This window comes from Rattus rattus, chromosome 9 (assembly GCF_011064425.1).
Source record: "Rattus rattus isolate New Zealand chromosome 9, Rrattus_CSIRO_v1, whole genome shotgun sequence".
NCBI lineage: Eukaryota > Metazoa > Chordata > Mammalia > Rodentia > Muridae > Rattus > Rattus rattus.
Window position 1 is genome coordinate 82,726,952 of NC_046162.1, and position 17,131 is coordinate 82,744,082.

The 17,131-nt window shown below is 45.6% G+C and overlaps 1 protein-coding gene across 2 annotated transcripts; it reads right to left on the reverse strand.

Moving 5' to 3' along the window:
• Positions 1-394: 394 nt before the first annotated feature.
• Vezf1 (vascular endothelial zinc finger 1) lies at positions 395-16,585 on the reverse strand. Of its 2 annotated transcripts, none has more exons than XM_032912258.1 (6): positions 16,381-16,585; positions 11,377-12,071; positions 10,429-10,492; positions 8,736-8,937; positions 6,630-6,779; positions 395-3,648 (listed from the first exon to the last, which is right to left on the reverse strand). In XM_032912258.1, the coding sequence occupies exons 1-6, from the start codon at positions 16,411-16,413 to the stop codon at positions 3,221-3,223; spliced, it is 1,572 nt and encodes a 523-aa protein (XP_032768149.1). In that variant the 5' UTR covers positions 16,414-16,585; the 3' UTR covers positions 395-3,220. The 2 variants fall into 2 exon arrangements, with proteins under 2 accessions (XP_032768149.1, XP_032768150.1); XM_032912259.1 differs by having other exon boundaries at positions 8,736-8,919; positions 16,381-16,582.
• Positions 16,586-17,131: the final 546 nt, after the last annotated feature.

A 17,131-nucleotide genomic window follows, 5' to 3' on the forward strand; every position in this document is an offset into this window, starting at 1 on the left:
AAGTATAACAGGAAATCTGGAGGCACCGAAAGGTTTCCACTAAATGAAGTATCAGAATATGGCCAGATACTTTGCAATATCGTCATTTGGGTACTTGTCACATCTGCCTTAACCACCCCCCTGGAGGCCTTACATGACAATTAATGTCTACCCTTGCCTTATTGTCAGTCCTTAGTGGAGCTGGGTCACAGGGGTGCTTACCCTTCTGTAGTCTGATGCCTTTCCACCTGCCCTCTTCTGTGGCACCATGGCACCAAACACCCCTCCCTTCCCAGCCCAGTAACAGGAAGTGTATACCTGGGAAGGAGGCGCACACCTGGGGAGTAATACGTCAATCGTTTTTCTACCATCGCAGGGGACCGAGGAAGCTTCTGCAGCATTAAGCAATCCATCATAACAGTTGTGACTGGTTAACTTTAATTTGTCAAAATAAATCTGCAGTATTTTGCATGTTAGTAATACAGTGCTGGTATTGACAGGTAAAATCATCATCTGCGTACATAGAAACCTTCATTTAGGAGCACACCTTAGGAGGGAAATGAATACACAGTAAAAGGTAGATGCAGGCCAAGCAGCGAGCCCTAGAGCAAGCAGAACAGGCTGGATGTCAGAGTTGAAGATTATCTAATACAACTGTTTAGCTGCCAATCTGATAAAGGGGAAGCTCTCCGCTGGGTTACAACCAGGAGGGAAAACATACTCTGCCTTTTGTAGAGTGGTGGCCGTCGGTGCCTTCTGACACACGGTTGAATCAGTTCATCAGCATCACAACTCAGTTTCAGTTCCAAGACACAGGATTTCACCCCACAGCCTGTTTGTGCCCCCTCTGCAATGCCCTACCCTCGCCCATCCCACTTCAACTCTCTCCCTCCCCAAAGAAGACACAGCGTGGCTTTATTATTGCAGACAAGCTTCTTACGTGAATAAAGTATGCATACAAAATAGCATTTTAACCGAAGTCATACAATGAAGTCTCACTCCTGTTTACAATCATTTCTAGTAGATACCTTTTGTTCCGTCAGAACTAATACTTTCAGGATCTTGTGACCACGCTGAAGCCTGGGGGAAGGGCCCACACCTGCCCACTTTGAGGACTGCTCCTTGGCCACTGTGGAGGAGGCCTGGGTTGTCTGGCCAGAAAGACCATGACTGCCAGCACAAGAGATGACAAGGCCCAGCGGGCAGAGCACATGCCAGGAAATGAGGGTTTCCTCCGCACGTGACCACTGCCCTCCAGGGCCTCAGCAGTGCCATTCCTAGGCCTTCCCCCATGAGCCCTTGCAGGAGCTCACACATAATGATCTACACTTAAAAACAAACCATTTTCAACTGTGGATAAGAACTGTTGTAACAAAGTCATAGCTACATATTTTTCTCTACATTTTGTTTATTGAGACAAACTAATTAAAAGGCACAAACATAGGGCATGTTTACATGGACATTATAACAAACATATACATTAAAAGTGTAGGAATGTGTTGCCTTCCTGCTAAACAGAAAGTTCCTAAGCTTTATATATACAAAAGTTGTACAATTTAATGTCCTAAAGTACAAAAGATCATTTATAAAATTATTTTACACTAGGTACTATTTATTTTAATTTCTTTACTATGTAGTTCATCCCCTAGAACTGTTTTGTATAGTGACACACAGATACCTGTCCCTGATGTAGGAAGTCTGCCTCAGACGCATGGTATTTTGATGTTTGTACTGACACAGTGGGGTATAAACAAACGGAAGTCATCTGGTGTGACAGTCCTGCATGCGTTCTGCAGGGCTAAAACTCATTTCCATATCTCTTAAATGCAAGATTAAAAATGAAAAAGACCCAAAACATATAGCAATGTAAAAAAACAATTACAGCATCTTGGTTTGAATGAACTCTTCTCTAACGCAATGCTTTGAAAACATGAAGTGTGGCATGATGGTGTATAGAGTGTCTGTTCCCCGAGCTTTTGGTTTCTACCGTATGTACAGGGGTAAAGCATCCTGCTAAGAAACAAAAAGCACATGTCTCAACGTGCACAATCATTGCAGGTGTTTCCATGGAGCATGCAGACAGCTGCCTCCCTGAAAACTCCAGAAAGCGGATACAAAGGAAAAGAACGTGATGTCCATATTTACAAAGCTGAACAAATCTGCACAATACTTGATTAAACAGAAGGAGGGGGATACACTCTGCTGTTCTGAAGGGGCATACTACCTAGTTAGTGGTTAGAATAAAAACTGTATACAATTTCATATAAGACATAAACTCTAGTGAGCATCTAGCACACCTGTGCCTGTTGTAGCATCAACAGACGCTGATTGGGAGAGAGAGGGGCATGTCACATCCCAGTGCCTCCAATGTCTTCCAATTTAAAGCAATAGATTTAAACTGTTCCAAAGTTCTCGTCACTCTTGAACAGGATCTACTGACCCGCTAAGGAGCCTGCTGCGTGCACACCTGACTTCCCCTCAGTCAGCCGCAGCCTTTTCTCATCAAAACACAATTTGTTGGTTTGTTTTTTTTTTTAAAGTTTTTGTTTTTTTTTAAAAAAGTCAACTACAATGCTATATTCCATCAGGATTAATATGCTGAGCAATATTTACATCTCCAAATATCAGGTCACAATCCCTATTATATGTTGAAGTTAGAATGATAAATTATCATATGCTTTGCATATCAGAGCTGGTATCACCTTTCCCATAGGGAATGCTGCCTGAAATTAACATATTCCCAAAGGTAAAATGCATATTCTCTGAGATGCATTTTATTATGACGGTGCCTCTATTCACTCATACAAACAAAACCACAGACACTGCTACACGGCTCTCAGTCTGTGGGTCAGACTCCAGGTTAAAACCACCCACCTTGTACCGAGGGAGAAACTCTGCTAGTGTTTACAATAAAATGATTCTGATGTATTAAAAACAAATAATGCTTCTTTATTTTGAATGGATTTTATGATTGGTTTGAATTCTGGCACTCACCTTGCCAGCTACTTTCCTGCGTAAGCAATGCTGTCAGCTAAAGGGTTCCTGGTTAGACTAAAGTGGTCCAGTGAGACGTTACACACACCCTACTTTGAACAACCCCAGCAAAACTGGAGCTACTACACTCTTATTAACTAATATAATAAAACCTCCCAATTTCATAGTCTGCTTTTGCTTTAATCAACTAAAGGTAAGTTGCTGGTAAATATTTACTTTTACCCACATTTTGACTTTATAATACTGTTTACCAAGGCGGTGACGTAGGCAAAGCTTGGGGCAGGAAAGGCATACTTTCTACAGGCCTCATTGCTATATTGAGAGGGGCAGCTAATGTCATAGGCGTGGGCAGGTTCATTGGCGAGGTGATGGTGACCGGGTGTGCTATGTTCACTGGGGCCGTTACAGGGGTCGGGAGGTTGACTGGGGTAGTGAGTGTTAAAGGAGAGGTCATGGACAACGGGCTGGTTATGGTTACAGGATGCCCTATGTTCATTGGGCTGGTTATATTAACTGCACTTGAAACATTTACTGGGCTTCTCATGCTCATTGCAGCTGCCACTGTGACTGGGTTTGACATAGTCCCAGACGACACAGAGGATGTTATATTGAATGGAGTAGTGAGAGTCACAGGTGTCGTAGCAGCCGTAGAGGTTTGGCACAGGTTGGCAGCTTCTAAAAGGAGAAGACAAAAGGGGGACTTTAGACTCTCAAAACTATAAGCAAAATTCAGCTTCTGAACTAATTCCTCTTAATTTAAAAGAACATGTAATAAATCAAATTACAGTTTCTACGAAGTGATCAAATACAAAGCAAGGACCTCCTAAGCACACCCTGGGGCCAGGGAGCCCACTATATGGACCTCATCTCTGATGCTTGGGAAGACCTGAGCGGCTTGTTTAGCCCTGAACTTCTGACTTCAGTTCGGAGTTACTTACCTACCTCACAGAGATGCTGAGAGGCTCTTAGCTTCTGCAAGTCATTCTAAGTAGGGCTAAACGTTCTCACGTCCTTCATGCAGTTCTCCTGAGTTCTATAGTCTTTCCTGGGAAGAGTCAACCAGCAGCAGGCCAGCAGGAAAGAGCTTGTCTACACAGAGCTGTGCCAGCAATTTCTCAGAAGGCACTGTACCTAGCAGGGTGTACTCATGCACACAACATGTCTAGGGCTTCTTAGATGTAAAGCCACATTCTGTTGAGGTTTTAGAACGGATAAAGAATGATGACCACTATTTCAGTGTCTGTCTGAGTCACTATAAATAATGTAATTTGTAATGTTTCTTTTCTTTCCGAGACAGGGTCTCACTATGTAGCCTTTGCTGGTCTGGAACAGGCTATGTAGACCAGGCTGGTTTCAAACTCACAGAGATCTTCTACCTCCTCTACTTCCCCAATGTTGGGAGTAAAGGCGTGCACCACCACGCCTGGTTTATAAAGCTTTTTATATTAAGGGAGAAGCTACTACTCCGTACTGTCTTCCTCTTTCCTCCCCACCCCACTTCCTCTTCCTTCGAATGCTGATGTAATTATCTAGGTAATGCCCAGCATCATCTAACTGTACACATTATCTATGTAATTATCTAGTAATGCCCAGTACCATCTAACTGTACACATTACGCACACCTCTAAGCACACCAAATAGGGCTAAGAAAAGCAAGGAAGTCCTGTGGCCTGTTGAGGAACCCCAGCCCTTGTTACCCAGCAAAGCTTCAATAGTTCTTTACAAGACTCCTGGGGCTGGAGAGCTGGCTCAGCAGTGAAGAGTACATGCTACCCTTGCAGACAGCCTGGGTTCTACCAGCACTACGTGGTGGCTCAGAACAATCTGTGACTCCAGTTATAGAGGAGCCGAAGCCTATTCTGGCTGCTGCTGGCATCAGGTATGCACATGGTACACAGACATACATTAAGGCAAAACATTCATACACATAAATAATAAATCTTAATTTATGAAAATCCCTAGAAGGTGACAATGCACCTCCCTCCCCCTCAAGAAAATCCAGTACCTCCTATCAATATGACATAAAAGGGCAGTAAGGAGACAGACCTTGGACGCCCATTCAAATCTACAGCTTGAGGTGTGCACAGCGTCAAACTGCTTCGGGTCAGTGAGCAGCCCTCTTTGATTGGTATGACTTAGCTGTGTGCACCACACTACACACTAGGAGCTGCCACACAAGACTGACGATGGAAACCAGCCAGAGAGGCTTCATATTTTTTTTTAAATAGACTGTTGGGACATTCGATTGAGAAACTGAAACAGCCTGGGAAATTTATAAAGCTAAAGTTTCCTCAACGATTATCTGATTTTTATCCAGGTTTGGGAATTTAACATTTATTCAGGTATAATATTTAAAGGACACTTCTGGCTAGGTGTGGCTCTCTGGATTTGAGGCCAGCCTAGTCTACATAGGGAGCTTCAGGACAGCCAGGGCTACACAGTGAGAACCTGTCTCAAAAAAACAAAAACAAACAAAAAAGTGACATTTCTGATTCATGTTTAGATTTTCATTAGGTTTTCAATATAGCAGTCTCCTCTCTCCCAAAATGTGTTACTAACAGAGAGCAACTCCAGCTACAAAGAGGAACACAATAGCATTCTGTTTAATGCATCAGAAGATGAGCTGAACAAGTCTCATTGTGCAAAGCAAACAGAAAAGACTCAAGTGCAACGGAACACAGCGTGCATGGAGTGGGATGGGAGAGGCACACGTGCTTTCTGCTTCCTGGGTGATGATGTCACTGCTGAGGTTCTTCTCATCTCTGCTCAAAGGAAGGCGTTTCTGTCTCGGGTGCCACTTCCCTGCCTCCCCTCCTCCAGTCTTCTTTTCACTCTAGAGGATCAAACTTTTGGTACTGTACACAGAAGGGAAATGTTTACCACTGAACTGTGCCCAGCCCTCAAGCATCCTCTTACTACAAACACTTTGACTCCTTCTCTAGTGAAAACATCCTTTGCAGTATTACTTCCAAGGATTCCACAGTTATCATTATTCTCTACAATGTCCTCAACAGCAGAGGTGCGGACATGCTAAGGTAGGGCCAGCCCTTCAAAGGTCTAATGGAGACCCAGAGCCAAGACCAGAGACGGCAGGAGAGTAAGGTCTGAGTTACGCACCAAGCAGTCACGGCAAGAGCAGCCCTAAGAAGTAGAAGATGAGCTGTGAGGAGACAAACTTACACAAGGGTAGCTCCTTCACCTCAAAATGAAAAAAGAAGCCCATGATGGGCATCATGGTGCACGCCTTTACTCCCAGCACTTGGAAAGCAAAGGCAGGCCAATCTCTGTGACTTTGAGGCCAGCTTAACTTAGTCTACATCCAGAGTTCCAGAACAGCCTGGCCTAGAGAAAGAGACCATGTCTCAAAACAAATTGGAAAAAAAAAAAAAAAAAAAAAGGAGCCCAGTCTTGACTGTACATGTTACAAAAAGTAAGTCCACAGGAAGAACAAGGAACGAAGCACTGAGGACATTTCCCAGTAATAAAGTCCTAAACGGAGGCTCTGTTGCCAATAGACTGCACTAAACCCTGTCCAGTAAAGCAGCACTGTGAGCAGTGTAGCAGGGTGGACAGTGCTGTGCTGCCCAGACTCCGTTACTGGACTACTAAACCCAACACTGCTGAGCCATGCCCGAGCACTGACAGCCCTTTCTTACCTTTCTTCCTCGCTTTGACAGCTTCTTCCCACAGTCTCAGTGTCTCTACCTGCTTCCCTGGCCAGCTCGTCACATGTTGTTGCTGCTGTTGCTGCTGCTGCTGCTGCTGCTGCTGCTGCTTCTGATTGCTGGTCTCCTCACTCATGCAAGCTATTCCAAAGACAAAGCACAAACACTGTGTTTACCTTGAAAAAGTGCAGCCACATTTTCAAATCTAAACCTAGGAACTAGAGATGTAGGTCAGCTGTAACAGTGCTTAGCTAACATGCAGGAGGGCCTGGGTTCCACTCTCAGCAAAAGACCCTGTCAGAAACAACAGCAAAGAAACTCAAGCCAGGCGTGGTGGCACAGTTTTAATCCCAGCACTCAGGAGGCAGAGGCAGACGGATCTCTATGAGTTCTCAATCAATCTGATAGTCTACACTGTGAGTTCCGGGCCAGCCAAGACTATTATACAGTAAGACCCTGTTCCAAAACCCAACAAACACACCCAAAACCAGATGCTTTGACTCCCTGTGCCTCTATAACCGCTGTCATTTAACTAACAGCTCTTGATACAGTACATCCCCTCCCCCCATGTATCTATATCAAGCAAGACAAATAAGCTCGCTAAAAATCAGGACACTAAGGCCACGAAGCTGGCTCAGCAGGTAAAGGCATCTGGCTTCACGTCTGATGACGTCAACCCCTGGGGCCTACATGGTGGAAGGAGAGAACCAAATCTCCGAAGTTCCCTCTGGTCTCTATGCTTGCACATGGCCTGTGTGCCCATCAAATATCATTCTCAATAATCTACACAACTAGAGAAAGCTGCTATAAGAAAGAGAATAATTCTTAGCTATATTAAAAAGGAATTATCTTTGCAAAAGGAAGTTGGATAATGTAAGCATGGGTTTAGTAATCTATCAAACATATTTATCACAAAGACACACATTAAATGTAAATTTTCATAAAGTGTAACATGCTAGATAATAAACCCAATGTACTCACAAAGATGCACAAGTAGATGAGATTAGAACACATTAAAATTAGCCAAGTATGGTGGCACATAGCTTTAAAACTAGTACATGGGAGGCAGAGGAAGGCGGATATCTGAGTTCCAAGTCAGTCAGGGCTACAAAAACAAAACTAAACAAAACAAAATACATACTTAACCTTTCCATTTATTTATGCCATTTGTGAATATTTACTTATACAACCTGACATTTCTGTTGCATGAAATACATATGTAATAGTATACAGAATTATGAAAATAACTTTGTTCTAGTGGTTAGGGAAATTTGCAAAATAAAAAGTTGGATAAATTAAGCATTAAATTTTATCCTTAAGTCTCTGGAATATTTTGTCTTCAATTCTGAAATTAAGGCAAGCCAAATATTCAAACCTGTCATGATATGACCCCCCTCCGTGTGTCTGTGTGCGTGTTTGGACAAAAGGTCTCATGTAGCCCAGGCCGGTGTCAAATTGTTTCTGTTGGTGATGCTAGCTTTAAACTCCTAATCCTCCCAATTCCATCTCCCAAGTGCTAGGATTCTAAGTATGTGCCACCATCCTTGGCTTGTTTTTTTACTACTACTACTACTACTACTACTACTACTACTACTACTACTATTATTATTATTATTATTATTATTATTATTATATTAAGTTATACTACATTATTTTGAGATAGTCTCGTGTATAGCCTCACATGTACTGTATAGTGAGCTCTGATCTTGGACTTCTGATACTCCTGCTTCCACCTCCCATGCTCTAGGAATACAGGTGTGAAGGGCACGCACACTCAGCTGCTTCAACTCTAAGCACCAGCGCTCCTATGGAGCCTCCTAAACAACCCTGAAGCAGCTGGAGTGAAACTCTGCCCTGCGGTGTTATTAGTAGTAGACAAGTGTGGAACTGAAGCAAGTGAATGGAGAGTGTAGCATTGTTGTTTGCATGTATGCATTTAAAGCACTGTTCCAGCACCAATGCGCTCTCTCCCATGATAGGAGGAAACAAGAGAAACATTAATACAGTCCTGAGAGTACAGTACAGTTATCTTTGATACACTGAAAACCCTAGATTTCTATCACTATGAAATGCAAAGCAATCTGAAACGCCACCTACTTTTGCTGATGCCTTGTTTACACGTGTTACAGTTGATACTTTGGCTCTGCCCATGTGTCTTTAAGTGGCTGGTGATATACGCTGCACTCAAGAGCTTCCCACAGATGTTACATGATACCTTGCCTTCATGGCGCACCATGTGTGTCCGTAGTCTGTCTTTGGTGGCAAAGGCAGCAGTGCACGTCTGCATGAGGGAGGAAAACTTTTTTTAAATATAGACTATCCTGTTCAACTCATTTTAAAGTACGTATATTTTACACATTACCCTACACAAATCAGCAAGCTGGCTGAAGTAGTATAATTTTCATTGCATGTGTTACTGAGAATCACAGATCACACTAAAACATCTGGTGAATTTTAGATGCTTGTGTCTTGGGGGAAGAAAACACATCAGCACAGAGCAGTGAAAAGATGTGAGGCCCACACTTAGTTAAACCTAGATTTAGGGCTGGAGGTGGGGCTCAATGATAGAGTACCGGCATCATGGGTTCAATTCCCAGCACTGCAGGGACAAAACAATACAAAACAAAAAGCCTAGACTTAAACTGAGTTGTGCAAATCACTAAGCGGTGCAATCCTGAACAAGACAGTTAGCTACCTGACGCCTCCTGGAGCAGGACTGACAGCTATCACAACATCCCTGCAGGACTAAGGGCCCGATCCTCACTCAGTGGCACTCGCCTCCTTCCTCCAGTTAGATCCTTCTTGGAGCTCAAGTCATTTACTTAATAAAGCAGTCGTTAACGAACAACTGCAGGGTGAACTAAAGAACTTCCAGCAACAGACTAAGATCGGGAACGCCTGAGACAGTCATTTGATTTAGCAAAATTCTCAATTTTTTCATTACCACAGTTTATATCAAATAAAATCACCCATCTAAATATATATTTTTTAATTTTCCAATTTGGTAACAGCATACGAAAATCCAGAAAATTCAGTTATCCCAGTTATAACAGAAAATGCACTATAAAATGACCCTCTTCTTTTGGCTGGAGACATGGCTGTTGTTTAAGAACAGTGGATGCTCTTGCAGAGGACGCACGTTTAGTTCCCAGCACTCACACGGTGGCTCACGAGCATCTGTAACTCCAGGTCCAGGACTGGACACCTTCTTTTCCCTGCTTGGGCACCAGGCATGCACACGGGTGCATATGTAAGTATATAGGCAAATGTTCATATACATAAAAAATTTTTAAAAAATTACAAAAGGGGCTGGCGACATGGCTCAGCAGTTAAGAGCACTGCCTGCTCTTGTTCATGACCCAAGTTCAGTTCCTAGCATCCACGCAGCGCACAACCATCTGTAACTCTAACTCCAGGAGATCTGATAACTTTCTTCTAACCTGCTCAGGCTCTGCACACACGACACACAGTCATACACTTAGGTATATACACATGCACATTTTTTTTATTATTTACAAAAATCATTTCCCATCTATCACCAAATAATGCCATTGCTTAAGGAAAGAGAGCTACATAAAATGTGTCTACACAAGATAATATATTTAAAAACCATCTTTTATTATAAAAATATACTGTGTTACATATTATAAAACTAGAATTCCAATGAACCAACCACATTCACTCCCATCAGTGACTTGAAGACACACAGGAGCACAAGATTCAACTGGCTCCCTCTCTTTGGATAATGTGCACCAAGGGCTATGTGAGGATAAGTCATTTTAACTCTTACTTGGCATTTGAAGGGTCTTTCTGTTGAATGCACATGTTTTACATGACAGCTTAGGTGGTCAGGCCTGTAAAAGAGTTTCAAACAGAAGATGTAGTGGAACACTCAGAGAGAATGCTACTTATGTGACACTGCACCTTGGCGACTACAGTGAGCATTCTGCAGAAAGCAAGAATTACCAACTCCCTCCACCCTCAGTGCAAATCTCCTTACCTCTCCTATCACAAACACAGACCTTAATCCCTCCCGTTATGTTTCCTCAGAGCATACTAAGTCCTGACTCTTTACGATCACAAACACTCAAGAGTTTTAGTTCAACACCAGAAGTAACTACCACTAAGTCAACTCTGATAGCTTTTTCTAAAAAATGAAATACACACATAAAAAATGAGGAGAGTTGGGGTACAGTAGGAATGATCTTCCTAAAAACTGCAATAAGGTCGGGCTGGAGAGATGGCCCAAAGGTTAAGATCACTGACTGCTCTTCCAGAGGCCCTGAGTTCAATTCCCAGCAACCACATACTGGCTCACAGCCGTCTGTAATGAGATGTAGTGCCCTCTTCTGGACTGCAGGCACACACGTAAGCAGAAAGAAAAGAATATTCAAGGTCACCCCAACTAACAGGAAAGTTTCTTTGATCGCACAGTGATTCTTCCATCTGGCTCGCCAGTGGACGTAGACAGTGTGGGGTATTTGGAGTTAGAAGAATCCATGTGCCAAATGAAGGCCTGGAGCTATCAAAGGCCCTCCTTAAACGACAGAACAGGTGAACTGCTGTGTCTCCACCTGTCAATCACACCATCCCAGCGTTAGACCTAAACACACAATACTCATCAGCGACCTCCTCCAATATGCAGCCCTGCTCATACACCTTCTCACATAAGCCTCCACCACAGACACAAACTGTTGCTAACTAATACCCTAATGAAAAGCAAAGCAAAGTGCAGTACCTGGAGAAGCCTTTCCCACAAACACTGCAAGTATATGGTTTGGTGATGCCTCCCTCATGAGACCTCACGTGGTAAGTCATCCGGTCCTTCCTCTTGAAGCGCTGGTTACAAATGGGACACTCAAAGGGCTTTTCGTCCGAATGGGAAAGCTTGTGTCGATTGAGGTGGTACACATCCCGGAAGGCCTTCCCACACATCTCACAGGCATGGTTCTTCTTGACAGGCTTACTGGGCTTCTTGACAGATTGGGGCACAGGCATTGCTGTGGTACTGGCACTGCTGCTGGGGTTGGTGCCCGAGGACGATGTAGTGACTGTTGACAAGATGCCTGCAATAGTTGAAACCAGCGAAGTTCGGCTGCTGTCCCCAGCAATGGTGGAGATAAGGGGGACCACCGTGGTGGGGGTTTTCTTTGCCCGAGACACCAGCTTGATCCCTGTGTGGCAGGACTGATGGCGCCTCAGGTGATAGCTGTCCCTGAATGCTTTACTGCAGTAAGTGCACACAAACGAAGTTTTGGGTTTTTCTTTTTTAATCCCAATGGCATCCTTTAATGTCTCTGGTGCAGCCTGAGGTTTCTGAGTAATTGGTATTGGAAGCAACGGTTTCTGATCAGGGGGCTCCACAGCAGAACTCAGGAGGGGCAGCAAGCTGTTCTGCGCTGCCTGCTGTTGGTGATGGGACGCTTCATGGGCCTAAAACCAAACATTTACACTTGAGAATTTGAGCCTCCACAGTGACCTTAACCATTCAACATGCTCCAGACAGAAGAGCAGAAGAGACAGTCCAGGAGCCTGTGAGCTGTTCTCTTGTTCTCTGCAGCAGACCTGCAGAGACTCTCAAGAGCTCTGGGTACAAAACGATGAAAACTGCAGCTGATCAAAATGTTTTTGCATCTACACTGCTGACAGCAATCATACTTTCAAACAGCTGACTAAAGTATACAGTACCCTGGTTCATGAGGCACGTATTAGCTGATGAAACCCCTTTGCATTTTGACTGTCAATACAGAAACCAAGTCTAAAGAACATGTCAAAAAATTAAATTCAAGACTAAGTGTTTAACAGACTCTTAGACTGCATCAACATACAAACTCTGTATATGACTAACACAATCATCTACTGCCTGTTACTCAGGACAAAAAAAGGAGCAAGTCTCTCCCCCTCTAAAAGAAGAGAACTAGTGATTGAGAAAGGGACAGCTAAGCAATGACAGGAATGGAGCTCTCTGAAGACATATACTAGTTAGTAAGTTTATGTAGAAATAGAAAGTTCATCACTTAACTCTACTAAAAGATTTGGCTGCAATAAAAGCTGTCATTTATCACCTGGGAAGGCATCTGGGAAGGGGCTAAACACCTGCCAGTTGCTTCTCAGATCACCAGTCCTCTACTGGAGTTTGCGTCCTTAACCAACACTAGTGAAAGAAAACCCAACTGCAAGCACATCCGCTGGTTTGGATAGGGTAAGATATATGCTGTCACGATGTGCTTCTCTACTTCAAGACTGGAGCCTGACTACCGTTTGGAAATTTTAGAAAATGATGGAAAAAGTTCCTGAAATAGCTCTCCCTAATATGTTGTTCTTTACCAACATTATTTTTGAAATACATGACAGTAAACCCAAGCCCCTATCCTTGAGTTTTGTAATCCTAAAAGAGTAAAGCTAAAAGTTCCTCATATTTTAAGCATATAACATCCTAGGAAGAGCATATTCCCCCATCTCAGACCCTTCGGTTTTTCTTACCATCACACTCTGAAGTCACTTGATTAGCTAAGTTGATTAAAGACACAGAAGACAAAACAGCAAATGCCCAAGGAGGCTGGCAGAGCCCCTCCTCTGACAGTTAGGGACATCTATCCCACAAGTTCATTTAATGAGAGATCAGAAGCTATGCCTGGAACCAGTCTCCCCCAAAGGTCAGGAGGCAAGGTAGTGGTCTGAATTTAACGATTTTGACTTAAATGTCTTTCAGGCTTTAGAATGATACTCAAAAATTGTAGCTAACTAATGGGTTACTGAATTACAGCTCACTTTCAATTTTATTTGTGCAGCTCTTACAACTTGGGGTCTACCCACTCAGGTGATATCAGAATTTGGTCTGATCTTACTCTTTTCCAAGCTAAGCAGGATACCCACGTTTCCATACAGACTGCAAACAGTTAAGAGCTGAAGAGCTCAGGATATACAATTTCAAAGGCTAACAGATCAGACGCTGCGGAATGCGAATCTTCTGGACAAAGCTCAAACTTAGAACATTCGAGCTAGTTTCAATTGTAAACTACCATTAGCAGGATGGACTACTAAAAGAAACTCCTGCCATTCACCAATTCAGATGTTTGTGCAGTACAAGTTGGTCTACAGCGTCTTGATGCTTGCTCACAAGAGCCACACCAGGTCCCTGTGTCTTGAGTAAAATGCTATAGAACCACCAGAAGAATCGGTCTCTGCAGACTGCTAGGAGCCGACACTTCTCCACTGGCTAAGAAAGCCAATTTTCCTCAGTGTTCTCTGAGGGAGAGTTAGATAACAACTGAGGTCTGCCTTTCAGTGATTTATTTCTCAAATACAAGTTCTTAGTAAGCTTTTATCTGACTAGCATCGTCGCATCAAAGTTTAAATTTCATCTTCTAACTCCAGTGCACAGCTCTCCCTCTGCTCAAGCTTTCCTTTCTCTGGGACTGGCAAAACAAACAAACAAACAAACAAAACAAAACAAAACCAGCCAACCAAAGAACAACAACAACAACAAAACCAGAAATATTATTTCATCACCCAGGGTGGTAGGATGTGGAACCATGAAATCTCCGTTGCCAGAGGGTAAAAAATTTTGTACTGAAACAAATTAGCATCAGTGAGTCATCTCCCGAATGTCCCGTACAAATCATCCATCAAACATTTTAAGAGCTACACTTTCACTTCCCACCATGTTATCTGGTAAGCAGGCAGGTTATTAAAACTTGCTTAAAGATATAAATTCAACATGATGCTCTGAGACACGGAGTTTAAGGGGGGGGGTGTCACTGAGAACTAGAACTGCCTGTCTTTGCCACCTTTCCATAGGAAGGGCTTTCTTTACTCACTGTCCTCAGCTCTAAATTACAGCTTTTGCAACGATTTTCACAGCACACACTGCATGTCCGGGATTAAATATGAGCTTTCACATTTCCTCATGGAAAAAAATTAATAGGTTGGCATTAGCTTTATCCGGGAAGGGAATAGTTTAAATAGTGTTTAAAAGTATTTTGTAGGATCTTTCAACTAACTTCCCCAAGATGAATTATGGGTTTCTCCTTTACATAAAGGACTTGTTTTGTTCAGCCTCCAAGTTTACAGATACTCATTCTAATATTGTTTAAACTACACCTTAAGTTCCTCAGTCTTCTACTGTAAAATGATCATTTGTAAGCTTCTCTTTGCACCAACTCTCAGGCCAGCTAGTTCTGTATTTCTTTGCCAATGCATTCTTAAGTTGACCATCACTTTATAACAAGCTCATCAAAGCACAATAAAACCAACACTAGATCAGGATGATAAAGTGGGACGTTCAGAAGTTGCAAAATCTTAAAAATTTCCAATTTTAGTAAGTCCATTTATTTCAACAATTACTTAAAATAAAATGCCCACATCTGAAATATGTCTTAATAGGACAAGCCAGATTACACAATGGGTAATTTTGAATCCTCCAATTCCCTATATTAACTCCACCGGGATGGGACCAGATGCTGAGAGTATAATCTTTTGAAGGTTCTGCATTTCCAAAGGTCTCAAGCGCCCAAACTATGCGTTTGGAATTGCGAGAAGTATTTAGGAAAATAACTCAAAAGAAGGAGGTGGGAAGGACACATTTTAAAAAACGACTAGCTTTCTAACCTTCAGTTCTGAAGTTTCTGCGTGTGCTCATCTCTACTGCACATCAATGCATTTGCAAACAGAAAGGAAGCAGGCAAAAAAAAAAAAAAAAAAAAAAAAAGTTCCAAACAGGGGTCCCGCATTAAAGTGGCAGAAGAACAGGGGAAGGGTATGGCTGAAGCATCCGCTACACTAGCTTTGAAGTTTCTGGCAAAAAGGAAAAAAGAAGAAAAAGACGCGAAGACCCCCCCACACACACACACACTCCACGAGTGACTCAGCTGGGGGCTTTGTAAGCGGACTTTGCGCTCCCTCTCCGCTTCCCGTCGCCCACTGGGCCGGAGCGAACATTCGAGCGGGCCGCGGAGCGAGACTAGCAAGACGCGCTCCGGAGAAGGTCGGGCCTGCAGGAGTCCCGGCCCCCGCCGCTCCCCGCCCCCGCCCGGCCCGCCGGTCCGGGGATTCCCCAAGCTCAATGGGACCGCAGGAGCTGGACAGAGGCGAGGGGACCAGCTGCCAGGGATCGCTTAGGACTTGGGCTAGGGACCGAGAAAAGTTTACAGAGGGGAACCACGCTCGCAACACCCCCCGTCGGGTACACCCGAGGGGGCGGCGAGAAGGGGGAGTGGCGGAGAAGCCAGAGATACCCGCTATTCGCGGGATGTGGGAGGAGGGTCAGAAAGTCAACACACAAGCACACACACAAAAAGAGAGGTGACGCGAAAGCGCGAGCGAAAGATGGATGGGGACTTGGAGCGGGACCCGGGGACCCCCTCGCAGCGCCGCGCGCCCCGGTCCGGCGCGCAGTGGCCGAGCGGCCCGCGCTACCCAGCGGCCCGGCGCCCTCTTTTCTCTGGGCCGCGGGGTGGTGACAGCGGCCGGCCTCCTCCCTTCCCCTTCGGGGCGGGAGGGAAGGGTGTGTGTGTGCGTGTGTGCTTGGGGGGGCCCGGGTTCACCCCGAGGCCTGCTTCTCCCCCGCACCCTGCGAGGCCGCCTCCTTTCACCTCAGCGGCCCGGCTCCGCCGGAGCGGGCGGGCGGAAAAACAAAGGGGGATTAAGGCCGGGCCGGAGAGCGGAGCCGGGAGGGGAGGAGCGCCCGCCCGAGCCCGGCCCGGCCCCCCTGGCCCCCCGGCCCCCCCGGGGCCCCCAGTACCTGGAACAGGAACGCGGTCCAGTTGGCCTCCATGGCTGCGGCGGCCGACCCCCCTCCTCCCCACTCCCCCCGCTCGGGGAGCCTCCTCAGCCGGAGGAGGCGACAACAAAGCGGCGGCGGCGGCGGCGGCAGCGGCAGCGGCGGCTCCTCAACATGGCAGCGCCGAGCGCGGCCACTTCCGGTAACCTCCGGGACGCACCACCGCGGCGGCGAGCGCGGGCGGGGGGCCCGGCCCGGCCGCCGCCGCCCCCAGCCGCTCCGACCCCCCTCCGGGCGTCCCCGCAGCCGGCGCGCCGCCTCGGAGCTCAGCCAGTGCCCGCGGGCGGTGGGGTCAGGGCGCCCGCGCGGGGGCTGGGGTGGGGCCGGGGGCGGGGATGGGGCGCGGCGTCCCCCCCCGCGGGGGTGTGTGATGCTGCGGTCCGTGGCTCAGGCAGCTGGAGCAGGGGGAGCTCAGGAGAGAAGATGGAGGACGCCAGGGTCTGGCGCTGGCCCGCTGGGCACAGCTGGGCTGCCTCTCGTGACTCTGACTCGGCGCCCAGCGGCGTCGCGTCCCTCTCATATCTCCAGCGGCAGTCAGAGCTCCAGTTGGTCACCTGGCTCTTCAGTCGGTCAAGCACATCACAGCTTCAACCTACTAACTGGGGGATGCTGGCTTCTAATGTCCCCTACCCTCGGGTATTTTCATTCCTGACCAGCTAAGCCCTCAGTGCTCTTGCTGATATCTCCATCTTCCTTTGCGTGGTCTTCCAAT